Source organism: Chelonia mydas, chromosome 2 (assembly GCF_015237465.2).
Source record: "Chelonia mydas isolate rCheMyd1 chromosome 2, rCheMyd1.pri.v2, whole genome shotgun sequence".
In the NCBI taxonomy this organism is placed as follows: Eukaryota; Metazoa; Chordata; order Testudines; family Cheloniidae; genus Chelonia; species Chelonia mydas.
In genome coordinates, this window is record NC_057850.1 from 137319459 (window position 1) to 137333647 (window position 14189).

At 43.4% G+C, this 14189-nt stretch overlaps 1 protein-coding gene across 6 annotated transcripts in view; it reads right to left on the reverse strand.

Moving 5' to 3' along the window:
- MARCHF6 (membrane associated ring-CH-type finger 6) overlaps positions 1-14189 on the reverse strand; it is a 122409-nt gene that overhangs the window by 52406 nt on the left and 55814 nt on the right. For 4 of the 6 annotated variants that reach the window (XM_037893337.2, XM_037893338.2, XM_037893339.2 and 1 more), the window contains exons 9-13: positions 8579-8611; positions 6894-6945; positions 4730-5053; positions 1277-1335; positions 544-624 (exon numbers count right to left, since the gene is read on the reverse strand). In XM_037893337.2, the coding sequence (XP_037749265.1) occupies positions 544-624; positions 1277-1335; positions 4730-5053; positions 6894-6945; positions 8579-8611 (549 nt within the window). The remainder of the gene's footprint in view (positions 1-543; positions 625-1276; positions 1336-4729; positions 5054-6893; positions 6946-8578; positions 8612-14189) is intronic. The other 2 variants (XM_037893341.2, XM_037893340.2) reach the window with 1 other exon arrangement.

Sequence of the window (14189 nt, forward strand, 5' to 3'; positions counted from 1 at the left end):
TTTCTGGACTATTATGGTGTATGGGGAACAAGGGACACCCTTTAGTATTTTAGTGGCTAGTGAAGAGAGCAGAAATATTTGTATCATACTTTCCCTTTTCTTTGTCTGACCGCCAGAAAGGGATCTGCCGTTCAGGAAGAAAGCAATGCATTCCATCTATGGCCTTGTGAAATTTTATCCTGATTAGCTGACAGGCAACTGGGGAAGAAGTTGATTCCATGTTAAGGCCTCTCCAGCGTCATTCCCATAAAACAGACTACCATATGTGGAACACTGGGCTGAATGAAGTCTCAAAGCTGTTATTGTTCTGAATACGCAGCCTGTTTTGAAATTAGGTCTGGATGGTCAAATCCCTATTAAACAGATTTTATCCAAAATTTTACCCCAAACAGCCCTTTTTTCTTTGTTTCATCATAAGAACAAAGCGAAAAGAGAAAGAAAGTGCTCCTGCTTCATTTTTAATCCTGATCTCAACATGGGTAGAGATAATGATCCACAGACAGAATTTAAGACAGAGTCAGGCAACTACTTATGAAAGGATACATGACAAACAATTAGATTTATTGCTAGCAGCACATAGCCAACTATTGTTGTGATTAGGCCTTCAAAGTGAGATGCTTGAACCTGAAAAAGAAAAGAAAAGATATTTTAAACATTTTACATTCAATTTTAGTTATTCCTCAAAAAGTTCAGTCCTCTTTCAATATTAATGACAGAATCCACTTGGGCAGCTTGGATTTGGAACTACAAGATTCCTAGGCTGCTTTATACTACAACATGAATAGGACAAATATTTAATCAATAAACTCTCTTTACTAATCATTTGGCATCCTCAACAAAAACGCGGAAAATAAGTTTGCATCCACTAGAAAAATCAAATAATGGCAAAGCTGCCAGCCTTGCAGGAGGAGCCGCCATATACCCTACTCCTTTTCCTGGCATTCACCAATAGTCATTTCTGAAGCACTACCCCACATGCAATCAAGGAACACCACAATAAAATATATTAGACTTTATAAAAATATAATATAAAAAGCCAAATTCAGTGACCTTACAAAGGGGGAGTCTTAGACAGGGATCACAATAATGAAGTTTGGGAGGAGGGTAAACAGTTAAAAGCAAAGAAAGGTCCTAGAATGAAGACGTGGACAACTTCCCACGCTGTTGTGTTGTCTTATAGAGTAAAAACCAGGGGTTCCTATAAAACACAGAAATTTTAAGTTGCACAAATTTTTAAGAATTTAAAACATCAAAATTATAAAATAACCATACTTACATATTCCTCAAAACCCAGGCCAACAACAGAGAAGTGACCAATGTGGTAAGGACAAAAAGCTGGAAAACATGAAGGGGAATGGGGAAAATGATAAAAATTGCTCTATCAAATGCAATGTGAAACTTATACTGAAAAGTCTCTGTTCTGTGGCGTGGCAATTGTTTGAATTTTCACCAGTTTTACAAAGTGGACAAAAAAATAACTATCCATCCAATGTTGTTTTAAAGTTTCGTTATAAAACTTGACATTCTGTAGCACTCAAGATTAGTAAATCACATTACAAACTTTTAAGGGGTAAGGTAGCTCAATACTCATTTCTCTGAATTTTTTTAACTTGCAATATTGCAAGCAACCTATGATTACTATAACTGAAAAATGGGAACAATGATTTTGTTCCTTCTTCAGCTTTCATTTGACAGTGCTCTGAGTCAGCTTTATTTTCTAGTTTCATTCATTAGCTTGACAGAAGTCTTCTACACTGTTAAAGGAATCTGCCTGTATGCTCTTCCCCAACGACTACAGAAGAGTGGAGTTCCTCTTTCATAGATCAGTTGGATGTTACTTTCCCTTTTAAGTAAACATAATTTAAGAATCTGACAATTGAAACTTAAGAATTTAAAGATTTGGGGATTGTCCAGAGAAACACAGTTCCTGCAGGTGTCTGGGAAGGGAGCAAAGAAGCAGATATATCAGGGGAAAGGTAAGACACACTCCAACAAAGGAGTCAGGAAGGGAAGCTTTTAAGAGGTTTGTCATCTTTTCCCAGATCATTGAACCAAGGATGGTATCTCATTCACAATCCTAAAGATTCCTCCCACCCACTCCCAGAGTTTAGGAATCAAGCAGTCATGAGAGAGTCTTCTTTTCCACACTTGAACATCTGTATTGACTCATAAGTGGTTAGGTGCAGTAGGGTCAGGTATGCTCTCTTAGTCTCCCTCAGGTACCCTATTAGCGCTATGAGAGAAAAGTCTGAAGCAGAAAAGATGGCAATGTTCCCCCTTGGCATCTCTTCTGGTGCTTTTTCCTAGCCCTCAAGGCAGAAAGGGGAAGCAAGAGCTGGAAGCTCTCATTCTCCACCTCTATCCGCTCCACTGTATCAAATGAAGAGAACTGGAGATTGCCTGCCCCTTAATCTGTTCCACATGACCACTTTCAAGATGGGGATGGGAGTCTTTAGTCCCTAGTCCTGTCTATGAGGTCAAAGAGCAGGAGCAGCATGCCTGGCAGAGACTCTTCACTTGTCCAAATCCCTTCCATCGAATCAATGGCAGTAGGTGATGGCAGTGAGGAAAGATAAGGGAAAGGTATGGAGCGCTTCACTCCTCAGGATCTCTCAATGTGGCTTAGTGAGCATAAGAGGCTCCCTGTAAAGTCAGGGAGGAAAAAAATCTCCACTTCTCAGGATCTCTCCACAGCAAGAAGGAGAACACGCTGAGAGGAAGCTTCACTCTAGAAGCCCCTATAAAGTCAAAAGACTCAGATTTAGACCTACTTAAGTTGCAAACAGCAGAAGGGGAGAGGAGAACCACCTTAAAAGTTGGGACCATGGCTCAGGTACAGTTTTCAAAATTACTTTTAGTTTCTTTTTTTACTTTCTTCTTCTTCTTCTTCTTTTTTTTAAAACAGACCCAATTTCTGCCTGACAATCCCCCTGGAAACAAAGCGTGAACTCCTCACGATTCCCCTGTGAATAGTCTAGTGATCTGTAAAGGGTGTATACTGAGTCAGAGTTTAAGTAACTTGTTCAAGAACACCCTGCAAGATAGTGGCAGGGTCAGAAATCAAAGTCCTGATTCCCAGTTCCTTGTTTTAGTCATTAGAAAATGTTTCCTATCAAGTTTCCATAGAATGCCATAGCTCAAGCTTGACTGAAAGCTGCAATCCCTACTTTCTAGTCAGGTGTTTGGAGCATGATGTACTTGTTTTAGTTCAAGTTAATTACAAAGCAGGATTCTCACAGATTGTATATAATTTAAGATACTCATTCCAAACAATTACAGTATCCCTTGACAACTTTAGTTTAGGACTGAAATTTATTTTAAACTGCACTAAATTTATAACTGGGTCATACAGAACTTCATTTCATAGCTCCTAACGGAATGTCACAAATTGTGCTACATGATTATCAAGTTATTTTTAACCTGTAATTGCCATCAAGAAATTTCTGATTTTCCTAATTCTAGTATGAAACAGAAATTACTTAGATTTCCCAGTTTGTATTCACATATACAACTTAGATGCCACATCTTGTTTACAGCAGGAAGCTAAGTATTGTGTATATTATTACACAGCTTGAAAAAAATGTAGCCCATACTACAAGTGGGACATTTTCCCTGGCAAGTGTAGGGGCCTAAGCCATCTATTTCTGCACTATGTACAATGTATTTTAAATAATGTTTCCAGTCCTTTGGGTTGCTGAGACAACCTCTCAAAATGCATACCAATTATAAAAGTGCAGTGTTGCCCACATGAATTTACAATCAGGCTCCTGGAACTACCTAAAACTTTGTGACAACAAATCGGGACAATTTCATACTGCGACAAAAAAATTAAAATTCCGCACACAATATTTTACAATTCTGCAAAATTCTGCAAATTTTGTCAATAAATCAATGTGGCTCCAGCATAGCAGTGGGGAGCACAGACCACTGGCTGCACTGAGTTAGGAGATCACCCTGAAGCCCCCTCCACACCATATACAAGGACTCGGCAATGAGGCTGCACCTGACCCAGACACAGTGCAAGAGCTGGGCCTGCCCCAGAAACTCCCCGAGGCCCTGTCCCCCTGTGCCAGGTGTGGGTGGGCAGGCTCAGCCCAGCAGGATCCAAGTACGGAGGGGCTTAATGTGGGGGGATCCAGGTTTGGGATGAGAGATTTCCTGTGTGGGGCAATCTGGGTGTGGGTAGCTCAGTGGGAGATCTGGATGCACAGGGGCTCGCTGGGGGGTTCCGGGTGCAGGGGCAATGGGACTCTGCAGGGGATCCAGGTGAAGGTGGTTGGGACTCAGTGGGGAGGTCTGGGTGTGGGGAGATGGGGCTCGGCTGGCGGTGGTGTGGGTGTGGGGGGCTTGATGGGGTGGGGGTCCAGGTGCAGCTGCTTGGGATCAGTGGGGTGCGGGGTCTGGGGCGCTCATCAGAGGGGTTCAGGTGTACGGGGGTAATGCTTGTCAGGATGAGGGTTCGATGGGCCTGCTTAACGGGGGAGCCCCAGCTGCTGCCAATGGGATGCTGCATTCCAGGCTCCCACTTCCCCCCACAATTGTCCTATCCTCTTTTCTTCCCCATCTCATCCCCCTCCCCCACTGCTCCACGCCTCCTCCTCCCCTCACTCCTACATTCCTCTCCCACTGCCCTATTCCACCCCCATTCCTTCCCTACTGCCTCTTCCCCCCACTCCCCTTCCCTCATTTCCCCCCACCCTCCTTACCCAGCCCCACCGCCAGCACTCACTGTTGCACAGAAAACAGGAAGGCTTCAAGCACACAGATGGGGGCACGACTGGCACTAGGATACAGGAGGCAGCGTTCAGCCGCAGAGTCAGCGGAGCTGCAGCCTCCTTCAGCTGGGCAGTGGCACGTAATGCCGTGTGCCCCCCCCCCATGCCTCGCCGCAGTTTGAAGGGGCAATCCCCCCAAAACAGTGCCCATCGTCGTGTTCCCCCTTGCCCGGACGAGGCTTCCCTTTGCTTCCCTGCTGTTTTCAGCAGGGAAGCATAGGAATTCGGGGAAGGGGAGGGGGAGTTTTCTGCAGGCACCGCAGTCATGCAGAATCCACCTAGGAGTAAGAGTTCAGGAGAAACATCATGCTAATGATGCAGGCTGATCATTTTACTACCTGCCACTCATCTTCTCTGGAGGAGCCCTATATCCTCATCTTCCTTATCTGCCTGTGGCTAGTGGGTATCTAGTAATTTTTTTTAAGCCCCCAAAATACAAATATTTTCACATTAGGTGATTCCCAATATCTTGCACCAAAATATAACAAAGAGGCAAACAGTTTTTGAAACATTTAAGGGTGCAAATCACCCTTTATCAGCAGTGTGAAAACAGAACAAAACAATATTATTCCACTATACATGACTATTACTGGAGTCTTCTGCGCCGCAGCACTTACTGAGGTAAAAGCATGCAACATACCAAAACAAAGGCTTCTTTACAGATTATAGTGGTAAGGTCCAGACATAATATCCTTTCTATACCGCTAGGTTAATACAATAAAAGTCAGTCAATTGACAGAGTTAACTTTTCTCCACCAAAAAAGGGAGGCAGATAGTAGTTATAGAAGAGTCTATCATCTTTAAAAAAAAAAAAAAAAAAACACACCACACCCTACATTTGTGCACTTCTAGCCAAACCTGCTCCATAGCAGCAATTCTGAGTGTACTGGTTTGGTGCAGGGCTGCTCTGGAGGAAGAAACCCTCCTCCCAGGTACAGGAGTACTAATATAGCTGCTCCAAGACTACTACTGCAGTCTCAAGGCTACAGTATGTGCCATAGCTGCTGCTCCCCTCCTATCCAACTGGGGTATTTGTGGGTCCCTATGACAGCGAATTCATTGGTTCCGCTCACACTCTAACCCTAAAGCCCACCATAATACACATCTCCCACCAAAAATACAACAGTGTTCTGCCAATAATTTAATGAAGTGATCCCACAGATTTTCCTTCCATTAGCCTACGGAACCCCATGTTTGATGTCCTTTAACAGAAAAGAGGTAAGAGACTGAGGATTCTGTTCACTCGATCTTCCATTTAAACAAAAATAATCTTAATAATAACCAAGGAGGAAAGCAACATCATTTAGAAAGCAAACAGATATTAAGGGCACTCTACTGGAAATGTTAGTGTTTTATCCCATGTACACTAAGTACACTGATAGAACAGCACAATCTTCAACTTGAATGGGGTTGAATAAAGGCCTTACTGAAAGTCACAGGATAGTCCTCCTGGAGATTTTTTTTTTTTTTTTTTTTTAAACAATACATGACAACTGTGTGCAGTCTGTGGCACTCCAAAGGAAAAATATATATATGCCCTTCAGAAATGATTTTATGAGCCTCAGAGACAAAAGGTATCATTTGAAGGGTCATTTAACAATATCTAGGGAAGAATGAAAGCAGGGAAATTATATCCCATCTGTCCCCACAATTTTTGGGGGAACTTCATAAAGTAACTCCCAGAAATTCCCTCCTGAATATTATTTCACAAATATATAGTTCTCAGCTCTAACTAACGGCAATAAAGCTTAGGCAACAGCTCAGACTTTTAAAAACCAAATCCAAAAAAATTACTTTCAGTAACAAAATAAAAAGGAAAAAATATCTGTCTTGGATGCAATACATGCCACCTTGGGAACTAAAATTACACAATGAGATGCAAGCAATCCACTAAGGTCTGCTCATATCCATGTGTTTGCAGGATCTGTGTAATACTATCAGTAAGAAAGGTTTATTATTCACATTTAATTATTCACTTTTTATTCTGGTTCAGTTTTTAAAAAAAATCAGAGTCACTTTGTTTTTCTCTGAGAATAAAAGTGGTCTAAAAACTACTTTTTATCACGCAGTCACGAAGAAAAAGCTAGTTTTGAAATAAGAACAAATAATAATACGTACCAAACACAAGTATGAACAGCGTGTTTAAAGACACCACCCAGAAGACATGTTCCTGGGGAAGGAAGTAAAACATATTTCAGTAAAAGCAGAGTATAAAAACATATAAATCACATAATAAGCAAATAACTGCACCTGAGTTCTTAGGGGAAGAATGAATAATAATGAGCTAAGTTGCAAGCTTAGAATTTTCTAAATTTCAGCCCCAAAATGAAAGTGAATGTTGTGAGTAAAAATGGTGGCTATAATGGAAATTTTTTGTGGCTAGGGTTAGGAAGGGTGTTTTGCAGATAATCTACCCAGGTCTGTAAATATAAATGGCAAGAGTTATACTACTTTTTATGCTTACTTTAAAAGTACATAGAATTTGTATTTTCAGAAAAAGAGGAAAATTATTTCAGGTTTAATTTGCAAAGGGATTCTTGTTTCTTACTCTGGTTAATAATAGCAAGTGTTTGCTTGTGATTGCTATAGTTAAAGGGACACAGGTGGCTATATTTATGTTATAAACAAAACCTATTTATCTAAGTTACTAATAACATGGTACTCTATTAACAGTGATTTTTAAAAAAACATTGAGTGTACTTGTCCGTCTGTTCTTTATGTACTACTTGTATTTCTCTCAGCTAGGGTAATGAAAACTAGTGTAGTCAATCTCAGGTTTAGTGGTGCAATGCCTGGATTTTAAAAAGTGCAGAGGAATGCTTCTTGTTTAAAAACTGTTGTCTGGAAGGTGGATATTTGAGTTGAAACATTTTTATTGATCATAAAACAAAAACTTGTTTTTACAAAATCTAAACTTTGGGGCAACTTTAAGTTTACAACAGCTACTTAGGCCCTTTTGAAAATTGTACAATTTGTAAATTTTGAAAACGGAGGACCCACTACAGCGGTATCTGATTGCCACAAAAAATTAAAAAAAAATTAAATCATCCATGTGAATCAAGTTTATGATAAAGTAAGAAAAACTGTTTAAAGCAGAGATGGGCAAACTACAGCCTGTGGGACTGTCCTGCCCAGCCCCTGAGCTCCCGGACGGGGAGGCTAGCCCACGGCCCCTCCCCTGCTGTCCCCCCTCCCCCACAGCCACGCCACCACGCGGCTTGCACCTGCCCACCTCCCAGGCTTTCAAATAAGCCTGTCCTGCTGCTCTAAGCAGCATGGTAAGGGGGTGGGGGGGACGAGATGGGGGTTGGGTAAGGGGCAGGAGGTCCCCAGGGGTAGTCAGGGGACAGGGGGCAGTTGGATGGATTGGAGGTTCGGGGGGGAGGGCGGTCAGGAGACAGAGAGCAGGGGGGGTTGGATAGGGGGTGGGGTCCTGGGGGTTCAGGTGGTCCCGGGGGGGCGGGGGGGGACAGGGAGGGTTGGATAGGGGGTGGAGGTTCTGAGGGGGGCAGTCAGGAGGTGGAAAGTGGGAGGGGGCGGATAGGGAGTGGGGGCCAGGCTGTTTATGGAGGCACAGCCTTCCCTTCCCGGCCCTCCATACCGTTTCACAACCCCGATGTGGCACTCGGGCCAAAAAGTTTGCCCACCCCTGGTTTAAAGCTACCACATCGATGCAACATTTGAAATCTGCTTCATATATTACAGAACAGACTTTTTATTTAAGTCTACATAAAACAAGTTGTTAGTTTCCTTAAAAATAAGCCTGCCGAAAAACTATTCTTGAACTATAAGACTTCACTTACTAAAAAAACCAGAGATCCGTCAAGCCCAAGCATCTAAGGATAAAAGAAAGTTGAGTTCATTCACAGTTCTATATTCAAAAATCTTCATAGTCCCACAACCAGCTTCAAGGTCACCCTTTTTAAAACCCATTTTTTACTGCCCTGGTTAGCTACATGCCTTATACTACTGGACAATCAGACCAACACAAATTTTTAAACCTACAGTAAGGAACTTAAACTGTCTAGTTCAGTACTGTAAACTGATCTAATCAAAAGCAGTAATATTTTAATACACAATTGTTTAAATGTATAGTAGTTCATGTAAACCAAAGACAGTCTACGATTTAACTGATTATTTCAGAGAGAGACCTGTTTCAAGAATATGAATGGTGAAGATTTTAATTTAGCTCAGGAAATGAATCATTTACCTATTTATAGCAGCCTCAGCATTTATTTAGTGATTTAACTGAATTTTAAATTCATATGAAATCTGAGGTCAGAGAAGTTGTATATCAAGATTTGTGTAAATATAATTTTGCTTTCTAGCTGCAGAGTATTACCCATGAAAGAATAAGAGCAGATGAGATTCAATCAAGAGTATAATGGCGAAACAGCTCCCAGTTCTAGACCAGTCATATCTCATGCTGTTCAAGTCTGAAACAGGAAAGGGCTTGCAGATGGGAAAAATATCCTCTATTTAGTTGTACACTTGTTTCAGAACAAAACAAAACGGAAAAAACAAAACAAGGAAAAAGATTTTTAAAAGGTATTTTCTTTTCCTGCTCCTCTAAGATATTCTATGCCAGTCGAGACTCCATCACTTCAAGATTAATGGACTCATTCATAGTTTGAGGATCTCTTATATGTCAAATTTTAAGCTAATATTTCAAGGTCTCATAGTTCTCAGATATTTCACTTAATAAACAACATCATGTAAACTACTTTTGAAATTTCAGATGAGCTTCCAAGCTCGTTACATTCAAGGGTGATATCACCACGAATTCTCAATGTGCTGTCCCCATCAAGAAGGGAAGAAGGGACTATACTCAAAACGCACAGACTGGCACAGAAGATCTAAGCCCTGGTCTACACTACAGGGTTAGGTCGAATTTAGCTGCGTTAGGTCAATTTTAAAATGAATGCGTCTACACAACCAACCCCGTTCCATCAACCTAAAGGGCTGTTAAAATCGACTTCTGTACTCCTCCCTTGTGAGGGGAGCAGCGCTAAAAATCGACCTTGCTGGGTCAAATCTGGGGTAGTGCGGATGCAAATCGACATTATTGGCCTCCAGGAGCTATCCCAGAGCACTCCAATGTGACCGCTCTGGACAGCGCTTTCAATTCCGATGCACTAGCCAGATACACAGGAAAAGCCCTGGGAAATTTTGAATTTCATTTCCTGTTTGGTCAGCATGACGAGCTCAGCAGCACAGGTGACCATGCAGTCCCCCCAGAATCGCAAACGAGCTCCAGCATGGACCGAAAGGGGGACACTGGATCTGATTGCTGTATGGGGAGAAGAATCTGTGCAGGCAGAATTCTGATCAAAAAGAAGAAATGCTAATATATACACCAAAGTCACACAGGGCATGATGGACAGAGGCTACAACAGGGACGCAGCAGTGCTGCGTGAAAGTCAAGGAACTGAGACAAGCCTACCAAAAGACAAAGGAGGCAAACGGTCGCTCTGGGTCAGAGACCCATACATGCCACTTCTATGATCAGCTGCACGGCATTCTAGGGGGAGACCCTACCAATACCCCACCAGTGTCTGTGGACATCTTCAAGGGGGAGTTGCACACAACACGGAGGAGGATTTTGTGGATGAGGAAGAGGAGGAGGAGGAGAATGCGCAGCAGGCAAGCGGTGAATCCGTTCTCCCCAGCAGCCAGGATCTTTTCATCACCCTGGAGCCAATACCCTCCCAAGGCGGGATCCCCGACCCTGAAGGCGGAAAAGGCACCTCTGGTGAGTGCACATCTGTAACTACAGTACAGGGTTTAAAAGCAATAGTGCTTAATGTGTTTTAATAGTGTTTAATGTTTGATTTGGGATGCATTTGCGGCCAGTACAGTTACTGGAAAAGTCTTAATGTGTCTGGGGATGGAGCGGGAATCCTCTAGGGACATCTCCATGAAGCTGTCCTGGAGGTACTCTGAAAGCCTTTTAGAGTAACAGCCATGTTAGTCTGTATTCGCAAAAAGAAAAGGAGTACTTGTGGCACCTTAGAGACTAATCAATTTATTTGAGCATAAGCTTTCGTGAGCTACAGCTCACTTCATCGGATGCATACTGTGGAAAGTATAGAAGATCTTATTATATACACACAAAAAGCATGAAAAAATACCTCCTCCCACCCCACTCTCCTGCTGGTAATAGCTTATCTAAAGTGATCACTCTCCTTACAATGTGTATGATAATCAAGGTGGGCCATTTCCAGCACAAATCCAGGGTTTAATAAGAACGTCTGGGGGGGGGGGGCGGCGGTAGGACAAAACAAGGGGAAATAGGCTACCTTGCATAATGACTAAGCCACTCCCAGTCTCTATTCAAGCCTAAGTTAATTGTATCCAATTTGCAAATGAATTCCAATTCAGCAGTTTCTCGCTGGAGTCTGGATTTGAAGTTTTTTTGTTGTAAAATAGCGACTTTCATGTCTGTAATCGCGTGACCAGAGAGACTGAAGTGTTCTCCGACTGGTTTATGAATGTTATAATCCTTGACATCTGATTTGTGTCCATTTACTCTTTTACGTAGAGACTGTCCAGTTTGACCAATGTACATGGCAGAGGGGCATTGCTGGCACATGATGGCATATATCACTTTGGTGGATGTGCAGGTGAACGAGCCTCTGATAGTGTGGCTGATGTTATTAGGCCCTGTGATGGCGTCCCCTGAATAGATATGTGGGCACAGTTGGCAACGGGCTTTGTTGCAAGGATAGGTTCCTGGGTTAGTGGTTCTGTTGTGTGGTATGTGGTTGCTGGCGAGTATTTGCTTCAGGTTGGGGGGCTGTCTGTAGGCAAGGACTGGCCTGTCTCCCAAGATTTGTGAGAGTGTTGGGTCATCCTTCAGGATAGGTTGTAGATCCTTAATAATGCGTTGGAGGGGTTTTAGTTGGGGGCTGAAGGTGACGGCTAGTGGCGTTCTGTTATTTTCTTTGTTAGGCCTGTCCTGTAGTAGGTGACTTCTGGGAACTCTTCTGGCTCTATCAATCTGTTTCTTCACCTCCGCAGGTGGGTATTGTAGTTGTAAGAATGCTTGATAGAGATCTTGTAGGTGTCTGTCTCTGTCTGAGGGGTTGGAGCAAATGTGGTTGTATCGCAGAGCTTGGCTGTAGACGATGGATCGTGTGGTGTGGTCAGGGTGAAAGCTGGAGGCATGTAGGTAGGAATAGCGGTCAGTAGGTTTCCGGGATAGGGTGGTGTTTATGTGACCATCGTTTATTAGCACTGTAGTGTCCAGGAAGTGGATCTCTTGTGTGGACTGGACCAGGCTGAGGTTGATGGTGGGATGGAAATTGTTGAAATCATGGTGGAATTCCTCAAGGGCTTCTTTTCCATGGGTCCAGATGATGAAGATGTCATCAATACAGCGCAAGTAGAGTAGGGGCGTTAGGGGACGAGAGCTGAGGAAGCGTTGTTCTAAATCAGCCATAAAAATGTTGGCATACTGTGGGGCCATGCAGGTACCCATAGCAGTGCCGCTGATCTGAAGGTATACATTGTCCCCAAATGTAAAATAGTTACGGGTAAGAACAAAGTCACAAAGTTCAGCCACCAGGTTAGCCGTGACATTATCGGGGATAGTGTTCTTGACGGCTTGTAGACCATCTTTGTGTGGAATGTTGGTGTAGAGGGCTTCTACATCCATAGTGGCCAGGATGGCGTTATCAGGAAGATCACCGATGGATTGTAGTTTCCTCAGGAAGTCATTGGTGTCTCGAAGGTAGCTGGGAGTGCAGAAGGTTTCTGGGGAGGGCTGCCTTATTTCATCCTCCATGATAGGACACTTTACCACACCAAGCCAGTAGCAAGTAGTCTAGAATCATTATAGCACAAAGCATGGCAGTGAATGGTCCTGGGTTTTGGTCACATTCAAGCACCATTCAGTCTTTATCTTTCTGTGTTAGCCTCAGGAGAATGATATCATTCATGGTCACCTGGTTGAAATAGGGGAATTTTTGTAAGGGAACAGTAAAAGGACCCCATCCATGCTGGGTTGTTTGCGCTTGGCTAAAAGGGATCATCCCATAGCCACGCGACAGCTGGAGGGGTGAAGGGATCATCCCAAATAGCCACGCGGAGGGGTGGGGGAGGTGTGTGCTACACATCCACCCAAAACCCGCAGCCCCTCCTTTTAAATGGCAAACCCAACCAGTATTGCTTGCTATGGGAAAGGATGGCGCTGCAGTTTGAAACCATTCCCACATGTTATGAAGTAATAAGAAGCCAACCCCACATACCAAAAGGCTTACCATGGCTGCCTGGAAACCGAATTCTATTGCCCAGCCGTGTGTGATGTGTCACCATACTGGAAGGCGCTCAATATAAAAGGCAAAATGAGACTTTGTACCTAAAGCACATGTGCTGTCTGCTGTGAATTGCTTGATTCACTGTGAAAGAGTCTCCCTTTTGTTCTCAGAAATGTATCATCTTAAATTTTACTCTCCCCTTTTTATCTCCCTGCAGATGCAAATGTTTCTATGCTCCCCCTATCATTTCCGTCCCTGAGGTTACTGCAGATTAGAAGGCCAAGAAAAAAAAACAAAGAACCAAAAAAACCCCCCCGCACTCGCGCTGACATGTTTTCCAAGCTCATGCAGTCCTCCCGCACTGATAGGGCACAGCTGAATGCATGGAGGCATTCAGTGGCAGAATCCAGGAAAGCATTAAGTGAGCGCGATCAGAAGAGGCAGGATGCAATGCTGAGGCTAATGGGGGAGCAAACGGACATGCTCAGGTGTCTAGTGGAGCTGCAGGAAAGCCAACAAGAGCACAGACTGCCGCTGCATCCACTGTACAACTGCCTGCCCTCCTCCCCATGTTCCATATCCCTCTCACCCAGACACCCAAGAACGCGGAGGGGGGAGAAGGCTCTGGGCACCCAGCCACTCCACTCCAGGGGATGGCCCAAGCAACAGAAGGCTGTCATTCAAGCAGTTTTGATTTGTAGTGTGGCTAAAATAAGCAATGTGGCCTTGTCCTTCCCTCCTCCCACACCCCATCCTACCCCACCCAGGCTACCTTATCAGTTATCTCCCTTTTTTTTTTTTTTTTTAATTAATAAAGAAAGAATGCATGGTTTCAAAATAATAGTGACTTTATTTCCTTTGCCAGCTGTGATCGAAGGTGGGAGGGTAGTTGACTTACAGGGAATTAAAATCAACAAAGGGGGTGGGTTTGCAGCAAAGAAAACACACACAACTGTCACAACATAGCCTGACTAGTCATGAAACTGGTTTTCAAAGTCTCTCTGATGCGCAGCGCGCCTACCTCTGCTCTTCTAATCGCCCAGGTGTCTGGTTGTTGAAAATTGGCAGCCGGGCAATTTGCCTCAACCTCCCACCCTGCCATAAACGTCTCCCCTTTACTCTCACAGATATTATGGAGCACACAGCAAGCAGCAAT